At 41.8% G+C, this 16530-nt stretch overlaps 1 protein-coding gene across 1 annotated transcript in view; it reads right to left on the bottom strand.

Moving 5' to 3' along the window:
- Positions 1 to 15849, bottom strand: part of LOC105933512 (trinucleotide repeat containing adaptor 6A) — a 39469-nt gene extending 23620 nt beyond the window's left edge. Inside the window, 5 exon segments of the mRNA XM_036148282.1 lie at positions 334 to 381; positions 909 to 1245; positions 6914 to 7018; positions 14181 to 14232; positions 15644 to 15849. Coding sequence (XP_036004175.1) covers positions 334 to 379 — 46 coding nt within the window. The 5' untranslated portion in view covers positions 380 to 381; positions 909 to 1245; positions 6914 to 7018; positions 14181 to 14232; positions 15644 to 15849.
- Between the last annotated feature and the right edge of the window lie 681 nt (positions 15850 to 16530).

The raw sequence follows: 16530 nt of genomic DNA, 5'->3' as shown, positions 1-16530 counted from the left end.
TAAACATTACAGGCCTTCTGGGAAGTTTTTCTTTTGCCGTTTTTATTTAGCGTTCTCCACTTTTAAAGTCTCCATCTCAAAAAAATATAAAAAAAAAAAATAGATCCTGGTCTGCGCATCTTGCCGTTTGCCAGATCTTTCCTCGCACCCTTCCACAATTACTCCCTCTCACGTTTATCTCCGTCTCCGCCGATTGGCGCCGAACACAATGCATCCTCTGTCAAGGTCAAGGACCAGTGTAACAATTTCTAAGCAAACAGTGGTCATGGGGAACTACGAGGGAGAAGGGCATGCAGATAAAGAGTGGAGAAAGAAGCAATGATGTTGTGTCACCTGTTTGATTAGGGGAATGGCTGACGGAGTCCCGAATGGGAGCCATGCCTGGAAAGAGAGAGAGAGAGAGAAAGGAAAGGATCAGACTTGAAGGGGGACAGAGGCGGAAAACAGAGAAGATGTTAGAAATAGCTGAAGCTAAAACGCAATTCAACGAGAAACCGGAAGTGCAGAGAGGCAATGTCAGGAACATTCAGGAGAAGAAAAGCCAGCAGCATATTAGTAGTCCATTTATACACCTCGATTACCAGAGACCTCTAGTTATTCAGATTTTGAGAAATTCAACATGTTTTCACTTTTAATGAATTATGGATCTCTGCAAACAAAGTTTTTTTTTTAATACAAGCATCATAAAACTTTTTCTATATTTGTCAATTATCTGCTGAAATCAATAAAAGCAACTTATATCCCAACGCTCATAAGATGCGAGAGGACACCCATCCACTAGCAGTAAAATTAATTCAAATAAACACTTAACAGGCCCTCGTTAGGAATGACATCCTTAGGAAACAGCACTTATGAAGCTTGGTGTCGCTGTGGGAAAGCTGGAAACTCATTCACCTTTCACCGCTTACCTGTGAGTGCCACTGGTGGCTGCAGCTCCTGGCTGGACAGGGGGACGCCCCCGACTTCAGTGGAGAACAGGCGACCCTTGGTTCCCAGCACGTCGAAGGAGAGGTCAGTGGTCAAAGCTTGGTTACGCACAGCCTCAAGGGTGTGAGGCGAGGAGGCAGAGCTTGTCAGAGCAGGCAGCAGGCTGATCAGCCCACCTTGGCATTGCTGGGGACTGTGTGTGTGTGTGTGCGTGTGTGTTTGTGTCAGTGTAGGTGTGTGTGGGTGTGTACGTATGGGCGGGGAGGAGGGGGTGTGGTTTTGATTAAGGTCTGTGTCTTGACCAGGTATGCTCTGGCTCTGCAAAAAAAAAAAAGAAAAGAAAAACTTTATTAGTATTTTTTTAATCCACATCTATATTTGTAATCACTGTAAATCAGATCATTCCTCCGTTCACACAAGCCACTGTACTGAAACGCAAAAAGCATTTTTACATGTGTCCTAAACTTCATTTTTACCATTTTAACCTTCATTGTAAAGAGGTTTACACTGGTAAATAACTTTAACTTATTTACCCTTCCGCTGTGATTTACCATCCCTAATAATCTATCAGACCAGGAGCAACATCAGCGAGAGCTAAAAGGACAAAGCTAAACAACTCAGGAACCGTTGCTGTAGCTGCAACAGATTCAAAACAAACCAGAAGAAGGCGGGCGGTACCTGCAGTGTAAACAAGCTGCATCAGTGATCTACATACGGGCCGAAGATGATGAACTATTCCTGTCATCCCGAGATGAAGATCTAATGTAGCAGACAGTTACGAAACTGGCAAAGCCGGGCGGCCAAAGCATGACTGTGCAAGCCCGTAGGCGCGCAGCGAAAAGCGTCCAGGCCTCCACATCTCACCAAGGAATTCCTCTTCAGTGCTTTAGGGTAAAACCAAAGCTGTAACTATCAACAATCCCTCTGCTTTTTATTAAAGATATGATCGATATCTTTATGCCAACCGTATGGCTTTTTCTACACCTCATTAGTACAAGACCAAAGCCAGCATTTCTGCTGCATGCATGCAATTCATTTGATTAAATCTAATTGAACATTAGCTCATATAATCACTACAAATCAGGCCTTTTTAGCCCAAAACAATTTCACTTTGATCTGCGTTCTTTGAGCCGTCAGTTTCAATGTTTTCCCTCCCACAAAACAAAGAAATCTGTTCACCTGTATCCCGACACTAATGTAAACAAGAAGTGCATATTAATTGACACGTGCCATTTTTTCCCGTGTGTCTTTACATAACTGCAACAGGCTGGGATTTTGTTGACACGCTCCAACATTCACAGTTCTTCCACCTTTATTCGTTTTATCTGAGCAGGACTAAAATAAAGAAAAGTACATTTGGAGAACATTTTGCGTAGACGGGGAATGCTTGGGAGCAGGCTGCGTCATGCTTACAGCCAGGCAGTGCGCTACGGGTGGCTTGCAGGGAAATACTTCAGGGGCAGGAATACGATCGCTGAAACGGAAACACAGAGCTTCAATCTTCAGGCTACGGTGGGGGAGGGGGGACACACACGAAAATAGCCCTGGCTCATGCTAACCCTGAACTTAGAGCTTTGTACAAATTGTTCTGCTAGTCAGAACAATGAAAAAAATAAACAGATCATGTGGAGTACCTATAAGTAAGCGCTGCCTGTGGTTGTTATGTGAAAATTAACGGCGCTTTGTTGGACTTTAACTGATTGTTCTCTGGTTGAAGGTTTGCTGGATAAGTAAACGGCGGCGAGGGGAGCCGACGGTGCGCTGCGAACAAAACGGCACTAAACGCTGTTACTGACAGGGTAACTGTCTTGTTTTAACCTTCCCCAGGAAGGAACAACCGATTATCACTACTTATATGACAAAAACAACAACAGATTACAACATTAGCTTCTTTTCTGGGGTTTATTTTCTGTAATTGCCACTCCAGCTCGCGCCAGCTGCTCTCACGTTTCTGCCTGCATGCTAGCTGCGGCAGCCCCTCCATGTAACCCATCTACCCCTAGAATGAGTTGCTCGTAGGTAGAGTTCTTGTTCAGCAAAAACCTGTCTGGGTTGCCGTGTCATGCTGGCTGAAGGTGTGCAGGAGAACAAGTTCAACGAGGCAGGAATGTTTATGAGCCTGCGAGGGAAACAGGAAGAGAGACTGCCAGCGGCTGCAGGAGTCCGTCAGCAGGACCAGACGTTCACCGAGGAACCCAGAGCCACCAGCACTGTGACCTTCGGCTTGTATTAGAAAAGCGGGGCAACCTTAAATACAAAACAAACAGCAGTGTGCAAGCCTGCATCTTTGGTCTCCTGTGGGAAGGGCAGGGCTGACTCGCCACGCCAGAGACCTCAACCGGGTGTTTCAGGGGAGTCGTCGCCCATCGGAAACCATTCCTTCAGATTGTCACATAATCTCAGATTGCCCTCTGACACACCCGGCTTAAAGCTGTCAGCGCTATACGAGGACGCCAAAGCAGCAGAAACCTTTCAAGCTAACAATTTCTTACACAAAGAAAACCAGAGCTGTTGAAAGCTGAAGAAGTAGCTGTAGAAAAATACATCGCTTCGAGATAAAAGCAGCGGTGTTTGAAATGACGTGTCTGTATTTGCCTCTCTGCCTCTTTTTCCTTAAAAAGAATAAAATAAAAAAAATCAGGTTACAAAAAGCATGTTAGCTCCTTCTGCCTGCGTGGAGCACACAGACCTATTTATACATTTCCAGTTCAAATAGCAACCAGTCTTTCCTCTAGCCAACGTGATAAGAGAACAAACAAACCCCATGTGGACAACCACCGAGCGCGCAGAAGCAGGACGGCTGTGTTAGACTAACAAAAGGAAATTATTCCTTTTTTTTTTGGAAATTGCAATATATAACAGCTGCCATGATGTCTGCATAGACGATCCAGTAATCCTAAGAAAAACAAAGGGAGGCAAACTGATGTGTGCTTTTTATTTTTAAAGTAAGCAATAACCTACGCCACCAAAGCACACATCAGACCGAGTCAAAAACTTATTTTTACACTCTGCAACTTTGTGAAAACATTTTAAAAAAAGACAAATTAACCACTAACATGTCAAACACAGTAACGTAGGGCTGGGCAGTTAGTGTCATTTACAATACAAGTGTTATTTTGGATAGAAAACCAACATCAATATCAAACAAATTCAAACTTAGGCAGCTCCTGCCCCTTCCACAGACAGTCTTGTTTCTTGAAAAAAATCAAAGTAGTGAAGTTCAAGTAAATGAGTCAAAGAGGAGAGGAAGAGTCCCTCTGTGGCGTAGCGGGCTAAGTCTGCGTCTTTCATACGGGGGGAAGCCCATCTGCGTCAGGACGGGCTTCTTTTAAAATATCTAACATGTCTGAGTTGAAGCTGCACTGACTCGCTCACACAGGAGGAGCAGCAGCCTGACAAGATGGGTGATGGGAGGAAGACATTTTTCATTTTAATCAGAAATCAATGCTCCTTCAGCCAAATAAGCAAAAGTCAGATTAAAGTCGGTGTCCGGAGAAATTAGCGTGATCAGACAGCGGCGCACCAAGTTCATAAATGAAGGGCAAATTCTTCCTCTGGCGTTTTATTACGAGCTTTTAACGAAAGGAGCAGCAGGACGCAGCATTTTTCGTCATTTTGAAACCTGTGGTGTATCTAGATACCAGCAACTCACTAAACTAATACGTTGAACCATGTAAAAAATAAACAACGTGATCTATTACCAACTCAGAATATGACTGCAGGTTATTACATTTTTACCAACACTTAGAGAAATGTATAGGATCTTTCAGCAGAATTGCTAATGTGAGCAGAATCTTTGGGTCAATACAAAACTAGAATTATAGTTACTTTATTATAGAATTATATATTATTTAACATATTTTTAATATAAGAACCTTGTAGGTACCTGGGAAACATTTCAAGAAAATTCACCATACTTTAAATGTAATCAATCCATTGTTTATCCCCCCAAGAAGAAGCATTTCTTTATTTATCCAACAGTTACTATGCAACCACAGATCTATTTGCAGCATCACGCTTTCTGGACAAAAAATAAAATGTCACTTTAATAAAAAGGCACGGCACAATACGCCAGGCAAAACCGCTAAAACTATCCTGTCAGTTTAGCCATCCTTGGATTCACCAAAACCATGAAACTATACAAATTAAAAATATTGCACGCGTATGAAAAGTTGACCTAAGGTTTAAAATGTGCGTCTTCAACCCATCCGTTTTGATTAATAATAGTTTAAACACCAAAGCGACTACCGTATGCCCAAAACATTCCCACCCCTCCCATACGTGGTGAGTAATTTAACATTCTAAAATGTTATTGTTGAAAAAAAAAAAAATGGGCTTAAATATGCTTCCAGGCGCTTAATGGGCTCCTGTTGTGATGGTAATGTTCCAACACCACTCCTCATTCCTTTGGGCTTGTCCAAGCAGGATGACATCAATGTCAAGAGCAGCATACAAGTCTCCCTCTACGAAGCAAACACCTTTCTGGGTAAAAACGTGTCGACGTGTTACAGAATGCGAGCAAAGCGCCTCCGTCTTCTTACGTTTCCTTCAATTTAACAAAGTGGCTGATGGGAGCCTGAGCACGACCGGGACGCTTTGAACAAAAGGTCCCGTGTTCACAGCACAGAACCGAAGCTACATGTGTAGCTTAGCTATGTGCAGCGGCAGATAAGACCCCTTGTCGTGGTTCGCTGCTGTCACTGCAGCTTTATTTCTGGGGGGGGGCTCCCACACAGAGCTGTTGATACAAGGGAAATGTGCGCAGGAGCTTTGGGTTTGACTCATCCACTGCACTGGTTTGGACATTATTCAGTCATCCGTTTGGTTTAACAGTAGCTTGCCCGCCCACATTTCTGCTTTATCTGCTCGGCTCAAAGTTTAAGATTACTCCATGTTAATGTTTGTTTTTCTTTCGAATGCTAGGGTGAGTGAATTTCCTCCAGGCTCGCACAAGTCTGCTCTGCTTTTTAAGAAGCAGCCGTTTGTCTCACATCGCTAAGGCCTTTAAAGTGTCCATTCTGGACCTTTCCATACTTTTTCTATTCAACTCAAAAACACTATTAATCCCAGAGGGAAATCAAATGCCGATGCAGTGCATGCTGCAGGGCCTGTCCTCCATAAAATAGACCAAACGCTCCATTTTCACGTATAAATGCATACATTCAGTTTCAATTTACACAGAATATTTCAGCAGCGATCGGGTTTGCAAATACGCACGCGTGAATAAAACCGAAAACGGTAAATAAGGAAACAAGACTCGGGCGGGAATGACAACCAATCTGCTGCTTTCCCCAACAGCCCAAACTTGTCTTTATCTATTCCATCACCCCAGAAACATCCGTCCGTGAAAAAGGCCTACAGGTGCGTGCAAGCCCCTATGGCTGCCAAACGGCTTCGCTATAGCAGCACCGTGCAGTCTCCTGGCAGGGGGGGGGGGGGGGGGGAAACGAAAGCCTAGAGAGTACAGGAAGTAGAACACTGCAGCGACAGGTATGTGCGAAAACGAAATGCAAAGCAGCAGCAGGGTTTTTAAAAATTACGTTTTAAAAACAAGCCTTGGAGTGCAGAGGAGGTTTTGTGGCTCGGAGCAGCCAGGACAGTTTGCCTCGTAACACTAGACCGAGTGGAAACTCGGAGCAATCCAGATGGAAAACACCCCAGCGTGGCATGGCAACGCACACCAGCACAGTGCGAGTAAACACACTCCGCTGCTGGGTCAGAGAGACCGCAGCCCCGATACGGCGGGGACAGGGAGGTGAAACCAAACCACCAGGAGCACTTAGAGGTACGCTCGGCTGCTCCTTCCATTTGATGTTTTTGGTGACACCAAGTAAGATGCTGAACTCGTTTTATGAATTATATCTAATATTCTGTGGGAAAAAAGTCTAATAAATGTAAAACCTGTTTCGCCGTGACTAAAACAGGCAGGGAGTGTTTATGCGACGCACCGTAAGCAGGACAAGTCCGGTTATTTCTGTCTCCTTACCTTCTGTCCAGGCCTCTTTCTTACTGGAGTCCTTTCTTTTCAGTCTCTCCGACTCTCTCGCTCCCTCTCTTCCATCCACTGTTCTTCCCTCTGTGGGTGCGTTCCCTGCAAGACGACAAGGACAAGCTCAGTCTCCAGCACCACGGGCCTTCGACCACATGAAGTGTGCTTTTTCTGCAGCTGCGTTGACTTTAGTTTTGAATTATTTCCTTCAGGAGTCGCCGGCATAACTTTTCCATTCAGTCCATGAAATGCAACTAAACTCCTCAAGCTAAAAGTTAGGAATTGGAGACATGAGAAGCTGAAGCGTCTATGAAAAAAGACTTTGTTAAACATGTACAGTACACAAAGTACCCAGCAGCCAACTAGATGCACTTTGCACCTGAACTCTAAATCCTAAAAACGTATATAAATATATACTGGAACATGTTTTTTTTTGTTTGTTTTTTTTATATCTGTAAAAGCACGACATGCTCCTTATTGGCCCAAAGATAACAAAAATGTCACATTATTCATACCACAAATGTGTCTACAATTTTATATTGATAATTGCAAATTAAAGTTATGTCCCTTCAATAAAAGTAAAGCCCTCTATAAAAAATAAATAAGTTTCTGTGAGCTTATTGGTGCAAATAAAAAACATTTGCTGAGTTTAAATTAAATGTTTAGAAAATGAAGACTATATTTTCTAAATATATACCACTAACAGACACCAATAAATAATCTTTATACTTTCCTTTTTGACAATTCTTTGCAGATTACCGACTGCAACAAGCATAATATCCTTTTTATAGTTTGTAGGAACGCATTTCAAATACTGAATAAGGGCTTCATACTTGGAGTACCTCCAACATAATACTATTTGGTGCTTGAATGGACCAAGTCTTTATTATGTGCCATGCAATGAATACCAAAAAAGACTGGTAAATAAATTACAAAAAAAGAAAAAACTGCCTTATTTTTCCAAGACTGCTGTGTTTAATTGGGAGAAGAATAAAAAAAAAAAAATCGTTGGTTGCAGCACTGATTAAAAAATGCCAAGAAAACAGACGTCGGTGCGTCCTGACCTGAAACGACCATTAAGTGGCCTGTGAGGTCCTGTTTCTCCCTGTGTGAGCGATAAACTTTAGATGTTCTGGCTCGGGTGGGAGCGCCATTTCGCCAGCAGGAGAAGGCTGCGGCCTAATCCGATAATGAGATTACTGCTCAGCACTTATCTTCGTTTCACCCTCACCCAGAGACAGTGAAACAACTCTGACATCAGAACCACAACATCAATTATTATTCCAAATGACTTTAAGAAAAAAACGTGTAGGATTGCACAGCAGATAATTGGAAACAAAATCCACACATTATGTAAAATCTATATTTAAACACGTATCCAGAAGGCATTGACTCCTTCATAGCAGCAGCTCTGAATACCGGATGAGGAAAACAATAACGACCAAACGCTTTGCCCCTGAATTAAACCAGCTCTGAAGCTACATGCATGGGTGACGAGCCACTGGTCAACCTGCCAAGCGCTGCACGCTGCGTTAAATCGCTGCACCGCTCCACCACGAAGGAAGCCTACAACCAGGACGCCGTTTGGAGAGGGCTGCCAGGATATGTGGGCGGCGTTTAAAATATCAAGGTGCTGCAAACAGAACTACTCACATGGGGAAGCGCATTTCAAGTTGGAAACTGGGAGTCTGTGCCTGTGGGAGGTTATTGCTGCCTCTGCCAAGATCTGGACCGGGAATCTCTGTGGTTCGAGCCAAATATAATTCTCACTGAAGCTGGAAAGTGGCAGGAGCTATTCTGGTCAACTTGTTTTCAATGTAGAAGGAAGCGGCTCTTTTGCTTTAATCAGTTACTATCCGACTAGTTGCATCTTTTTTTTTTCCCTGCACTTACAACCCCCACACAAGTAGTCACCAAGCATCTACTTCCAGCCGTCGACAGCTTCAGCAGATGGTTTAACACGGGAAGACAAAGGGAGCCCCCCTAGTGTGCATACATACACATTATGGGAGCGTATGTTTGTGAATGGCTCGTCCACCAGCAGCCTTTCCCCCCCCAACCAGTACAGCTGAAAAGCAGGGCAGGCCATTTACCCCAAGAGAGGGGGATTTATTCTGTCCTGTTCTACAGCCAGGTAAGACGGAATCTGTTTTAAGATGACATTAGTACAAGTTTACGCTAGATTATTATTATTTTTAAGGTGTATAATTCAGGCCACAGCAGCTAATGTTCAAAGAACGCCTCAATAAGCTGTACACACTCTGAGCACGGTAACTGGGCAAAAAAATCTATACATTATAGTTTTGATAATTATCATGATGATGATCTAAATAAAAAAAAATATAAGAGAATGTGTTCCCATACAAAATAAAAGAACAAATAAAGGCATCAACAACTAATAAGACTTGTTTTCAAGAACTCAATTAAACAGACTTCCCTTGTGTTACACATTCTGGAAATAAACATTAAAAAAAAAAAAAATTCCCCACTAGCAATATATTCACGCACAAAGTCTATTCGATTCACTATGACCCCACAAATGTCCTGGTTTTACATGTCTGACGATAATGATAAAAAGGTAACAGTCAAAATTTTCTTTTCAACGATTACCTATTGTAATTGGTGCCTTGCACAACACTATTTGCACTATGGTTTCACATAAAAAGTCTTTTTTTCTGTCCGCCAAAAAATACTAACAAAAACTAGACACCTGGCTTCCTTGGGCGCCTTAACTTTGAACTCTTATTGATGTAAACACTGTTTCTGCGTGAGCTACAATAACCAACATCTTAAACAGCGTCAGGAAAGATGCTACATTCCTCTTTGAATACAAAACGTAGAGTTTCGTTTTCAACATAAAAGCCAACACCTCATTGCTGAAGACAAACCGGTGCAAACTTGCAATATCTAAAACTGGCATTTGGTGTTTAGACAACCAACAAACCCAAAAGATTAGCTCCACGTGTTCCTGTAGACATAAGGGAGTATTCCTGCTCAGAGGGACAGGCACACATGCAGGCATAGTTGAATAAAGCAGTTAGCTTTGGCGGTGAGCTAAAGATATAACATATTTAGCCTGCAGAGAAAAATAACCAGAAATTAGTTAGAACGGCACAAAAGCAGCTTGTGTGGGGCCATCGTAAGAAGCCGTCACATCCGAACAGCAGAGGAGCTACTGAGACCGTCGCTCTGTGCACGAATGACGAATGATGCAGTGCATAAAGTCAGCAAAGAGGGAGTGCTTATAGTAACAGATGCAGCTAGGTACAACAAGAACTGAAAAGTTCACATACATGCCCTAAAACGATGCATCGCTTCGTCGTACATTTATTACTCCACTATAAAAAGAACCGCACCAGGAATCGCATGCAACCAACCGAGATCCATGTTTTCAGGCAGACCAAAGCTCATCAGTTTGACCTTCACACCTCTCCAAAATAAGAGCACAGGCCAAGGAAACCAACCCCAACCTGTTTAAAGTGGACCGAACTGCTCTGGTGTGAAAGCAGCCTGTCACGTTTACAAACACAGACCTGTAAAGGGTCGCCGATACTCTGGTTAACAAACGGCACCGGGTGGCCGCGTGGCTAATGTGCGCGTCATTTGCATCGATTTGCATTTGGTGCGTTTTCACAGAGCCTAAACAGCACAGGCGTTCCTCCATTAACGGTGGTGATAAACACGTCCTGGTCACAAACAGCCCAACACCAAAGGCTTTTATGGCGGAGCGACGCGTGACGTCTCCAGGCGAGCTAAACAGTATCCGCTCGCCGGAGTCAGAACGAGGCCGGTTCATTTCAGGTCAAGGTAACCTGAAGAAAGGCAACACGATGCTGCGCAGTGAAAAGAAAGAAATTAAAGAAACCACGCTGTTTTTTCCCCCCCAGGGGAGCAATGAGCACCTTTTAGATTTAGGGTTTGATTTTAATCTAGCTACATAAAAAGAATACAGTGTTTGACATGTTTCAATGAATCTTTTATATAAAAGCAGGGTGCAAATTTTTACCTTTCTGCACAAGTTGACAAAAACGTAAACATTCATTAAAGAAAAAAAATCTTGATTAAAAGATTTTAGTCCATGAACATGTTTTGCATAAAATGCAGAATGTGCAGCAGAAGCAAACAGAAAAACAAATGCTTTCCAAAAACGTAAAGTTTTTGCAAAACATGGGTTTGTTTCTCCAAATCGTGCTAAAGTGAGTCAAACAGCAAAGACGCTGCAGAGCTAGACGACTCGACAACTTGTTTATGCAAAACTGCCTTTCTGTGGTTCACATCCTGTCTGAGCATGCACGACTAAACTGCATCAAATTCTCCACTTCTGTGCCTGACTTGTTTCAATCTCACCACCAGCTGGGTGTGGTTTAGTGCTTAGAGGGGCAATGATCAACTATCTGATCCTTGTAGCCCCAACGCAGTAAAGCTGCTTATCTTGGCAATTTATGACACAGCAATATCAAAATATAAACACCACCGTATCAGCTTGAGGCCATTAGATTTTAGGAAAATGTGACTGCACTTTTTATTTCAAAGACTTGACCTAGAAAATTGGAACAGACAACCGAGCAGGAAAACCTTTAAGTTTAGGTCAAAAATAAGTTTTTAGAATTGGTTATTATATTGTTTTAACAAGCTTAATCAAATTACCTTATGACTCCCAAAAAGGAAATGACTTGGTTGGATTAAAGTAAAACAGTGACTTACTTGTGTAAATGAAAAATTAAAGAACATAGAAATATAAATAAAAATCTAAAACTAACAGGAAAAAACGAGAGTAATAAAATGTACGTGTTAGATACACTATCTGCGCGCATTAATCAAAAAACAAACTACAGGGATACATTTTGGGGCTAAAAAAAGTTTGATTTTTATGTTAAATTCATAGTAAGTCCAACAAAAAGACTGAAAATAAGATTAATTCATAATGCTATATTATATTGCTATTGAATTCTAAAAGTAGGCATAATCAAATCAAAGCAGGGTAGCAGGTTTGAACTGCAGCTGGCTAATATGCCGCTCCTTTAAGATACCTTGCTGACATTGAACTCCCCATAGTTCTGAAACTACCGCACAAAGGGTGAGACAATGTTCATTTTACTTTTAAAATAACCACCGCAACTATGAAGTTGAGCTCAGGGAGCAATAATCCAAGACTGAGAAAAGTAGAAAAGGCTAAAGCGTTTCAGCACGCTGGAATATTAATAGCGCTCCGTCTCCCACTACGTCTCCAACACTTGCACTTTCAGTTAAATGGAAAATATGCTCCAGTGCTGGGAAACTATTAAACACAAAGTAGCTCAGCAACCAAACAAACCTGCATTACAAGGCTCCCTAAACAACAAAAACTATGATTCACCTGTTAAAATGCACCCAACTAGACCTGCAGTAATCTCCAGACACTAAATACCACAGATAAATATATCAAACAACCTATCTCAGAAAACTGGCAACATGGGGAAGATTCGTGAAGAAACGCAGGCTCTTATAAACAAACAAAAAAAAAAAAAAAAAAAGACTGAACTGTTCCGTTTTGAATGAGACGATGACCCACAGCCCCATTGTGTGCCTGCGTGTGAAGCACAAAGAGCTGCACAAACACCCCTCCACACAAAACATGGGGATTCTGGCTTCTCGTTTAGCGATTTTAAAACAGCAAAGCTTACTCAGCACAAGCGGCCTAGACCAACCCCGACCCACCAATTCAATTCAAACGGAACTGCATGTGCTAGCATAAGCAGGGGTTGCCCGTCCCGTCCCACCCCAGACACAAACGCATACCCCGCTTTGCTCGGACAAAGACACGTTCTTTATCGCCTCAACAGAAACAGCTAGAAAGCAGGTGCGAGTTTTTTTTTTTTTTTTTGCTCATTACTAAAATGTACAGGTGCTAATTTATCATCTATCTGTAGGGATGGGTAATAAATGGATTTAATTCAAATTTACAGTTTTGTAAGATCTTACTTTTGGAAAATCACTCATTGGGCTTCCATGAAGAGAATAACATGCAATGCAGAATAAACGTTTTGGAGAATATATTGTCAAAATGTTGTAAAAGGAAACTTTTTTACCATAAGAAGAGGCACTTTAATTTACTCATTTACTTATTTTTTAAGTTAGCTTGAAGTTACACAAGTGAAGTGAAGCTTGTTTTTAGCTCACTGTGTAAAAACAAGCAGCAAACATTTTGTTATTTTTTTTATTGTTTACAATAGCAGTGGCCGCCATCTTGTTTTAGAGGCACGTTTCACAGCTTGTATTTAGGTTGCACTCTGGATTCAGGTCAACTTTCAGGCACTTTTAAAAACTATTTCTTGAGTTTATTTTTGTCAAACAAAAAGGAGGACCAAAAAGAAAAATAAATAAAAAATATTTGGTATAACAAAATCAGAGATTTTACCTTTAACCCATATCGCCCAGCCCTGTCCACCTGACTTTGTGAAAGTTTGAGTTTTTAATGGTGGTTGTACTCCCAAACCATTTTTGCTGGTCAATTTGTGCCTTTACCATTTCAAACCTGGGTAGTTTCAGTCAAGATTTTTGGTGATGAAACAGAGCCGTCTACCGAGGGATGTTTCCTACCTACTGTGATCATCTACAAATGAAAGCAATGTTCTATAATCCACTGATTGTCTACTGTAAGGAGATGTGGTTGACTTATAATCTCCAACAGCGGGAGGCCACTCAACTATCGCTATTTTGTTTGATTAGGGATCAAATCTGTCATATTTCATCATACATGAGCATCTTGCACTTGTGATTACCAGTTATTTTCGTATTTCATGAAAATACTTACAGAAAAATTCATTCATACACGATCGCCTGAGTACATGGAAACAAAACGGTTTCTTTGCAGTTATAAAACAGCAACACGAAACTAAGAAATTGGGTATAAATAGGAAAATTATAATAAAAAAAATAAATAAAAAAATCAACATAAGTGAGCTATACATATTAGGGTATGCGAAAAAGAAAAATGTAATTCAACATCTATAACATTGTTTCTGTAATTGATTCTACCACAAAACCTGCTGTAGTCTGTACTGGCAGAACCTGTTATGAACTGGTGTGAATTTTCAATTTCCTTTCATTTATTTAGCGTTAATTCACAACACGTCACCTCGAGGCACTTCACAAAGTCAAATTCAATCAAATCAGATTGGTGAAACAGTTTCCTATCTAAGGAAACCCAGCAGATTGCATCAAGTCTATTTCATCTGTGTGTGTGTGTGTGTGTGTCTGTGTTTATTTATGACGGCACACCGACCTGTTAAGATGCTTCAGTTTCTTTGGTGGCAACAGCTTTCGATTCCAAATCTCTGAAACGAACACAAATGATAAAACTTTACTCTTCGAAAGACCCAAAAAAAAAAAAAACAACTGCCACTGCGAACCAAAAAACTTAAGCTACACCTTCCTGCTGTGAACACACCGCCTGCCTGTGATTGAACGACTGAAAGCAAAAACACACACGCCGACAGGGTTTTGGCCAGACCTTGAATGCGGCACAGTATGAGGACATCTGCTAGAGTCTACAGCCGTGCAGGATGCATACTCTACAGTCAGCATGAAACATGATTCAAGACGTCATGTGGAAATGCAGGTTGAACAACATACCAGGAAAACACACACACACATACACACACACAACCCGGACCCGTTAAAGGTAGACAGTGTGTGTAGGTCAAAGTTACAGCTCGGGTCCTGATCGGCCATTATCTCTGCTGAGTTAGAGCTTAACCAACATGGCTTCTCCCGAGCCTGGGTGTTTTGCTCGGTGCGTCTAAAGGCCACGGGCTTCCCGGAGTGTCGGCGTGTTTTGATACGAGGGGGACGATAACGTCGCTACGCGTATGGTTGTTGTCCGGTCAGGGAATGCTTTCAGCTGAAATATGGCTGCATAGCTACAGGAGGAGGGGGGGGCAGGGGGGGCATTTGGCTGCACAGTTGCAAGACGTAATGTGCCGATAGAGGGCGTTAAATGTGCAGATTAAAAAAAAAAAAAAAAAGAAAAAGAAAAAAAAACATGCCCTGCAAGTTAAATTTGATATAAAATTCGGGTAAAAATGTAAACAAACTTAATGTAAAAATTTCCAGGCTACGTTCACGCGACCGTGGTTTCGATGCAAGTTACACATTTCCAAACGGTCCTCTGTAACTGCGTCGTCGAATTAGCATAGCGGCTAATGCTAATGCTAACGCTACGACGCGAACAGCCGAGCGAGCCGGTGTTATTTCAAATGCAAGTCGTTGTGGAAATAAATAACGTCGAAAGGAAGACCGCGCGACATTCTCTATGACTAATTTACACGTAAACACATTCTAAAAATATCAGCCAAAAAAAAAAATCTCATTTTGATATGCCGACAAAAAGTTCCTTTGGAGAGAAATGTTCGCACAGCTGTCGAACAGGGGTTAAACTAGTGCTAGTTGGCGCAAGGTTAACGTTAAAGCGCCTCCCGATATAAATATGTCACCGATTTCTAGTTTCCGCCCGCAAGAAAACTCAACCGTGTGTCGTTTGAGGCGACTATAAACTGCAGGGCAACCGAGCCATCTCGCCAGAGGCGTTCTGTACATGAGCTAGCTCCGTTGAAACACAGTCATGGCTAACTAAACAACAGCGTCCCCCCGGTCTCCCTGCCCCACACTCACTCCTCCTGTGCATCAGCTCGACAGAAACAAACGGATAAGGGGACACACACATACACACCGTCAAAGCAAGCTCACCTCTTTGAAGAATAAAGTGCAACAGAGTGGAAAGGAAAGCCGACTGTAAGGCTAAAGAAATTCAACGCGTTTTGCAGCATCTACGAGGGTAAGCATACATCCTGCGTGATCGCCATTTTCTTCATTCGCAGCTCGCTTGTGCTCTGCTCTGCTTTCCTCCCCGAGCTCTGCGTTTACTTCACTGGGGCTGAGTGCGCGTGCGCGGCCGACTGTGTTCTGCTGGAGGAGGGGAGACGGGACAGGAAACACATAACCGCTTCCTCTCACCGAGAAGTGAAACACAATTAAAAGTAGCCAAATGGTATCGTGAGACAGAGCGACAAAAAAAAAAAAAAAAAAAAAAAAAAAGGAAGGGGGGGGGGGGGGGGGGATGCAAATTTCTTGTAAAGAAAGTGAAGCTGGTCTTTAAAATGCAATACTTTTAAAATAAAAAAAAACAAAACATCAACATCTTATCACTACCACTAATTCATCAAAACAAATCCAATGACAACAGCAGACAAGGTAAACAAAGTTTCAGACACATTAATGATTATAAGATTATAATCAAGATGACGAAAAGGCTTTATTATGAACATATTCTAGACAAAGAAAACCACAATAGTAATAAAACAATAATAAAAACTGCAAAAGACGATACCACATTTATACTATCATTTATAAGAAATGTCGAGTTATTGTGATTGCCGCTGCTAGAATAGCATTACAAATTTCTCATCACATTTATAATTATTTAATTTATAGCACATCTTTACAGGTATTTCAATTGTGCTACACAGCACAAAGAATGTATAAAACTCTCTAAAGTATTAGTAGTTTTTAATTCTGTTCTTTGTAAACTAACACAGATGACAAAATGATATTAGCTGATGAATTAGCCGGGCTAT

This window comes from Fundulus heteroclitus, chromosome 16 (assembly GCF_011125445.2).
Source record: "Fundulus heteroclitus isolate FHET01 chromosome 16, MU-UCD_Fhet_4.1, whole genome shotgun sequence".
Classification (NCBI taxonomy): Eukaryota; Metazoa; Chordata; class Actinopteri; order Cyprinodontiformes; family Fundulidae; genus Fundulus; species Fundulus heteroclitus.
The sequence above is the reverse complement of the archived record's forward strand: the minus strand, read 5'-3'. Positions and strand labels throughout refer to the sequence as shown.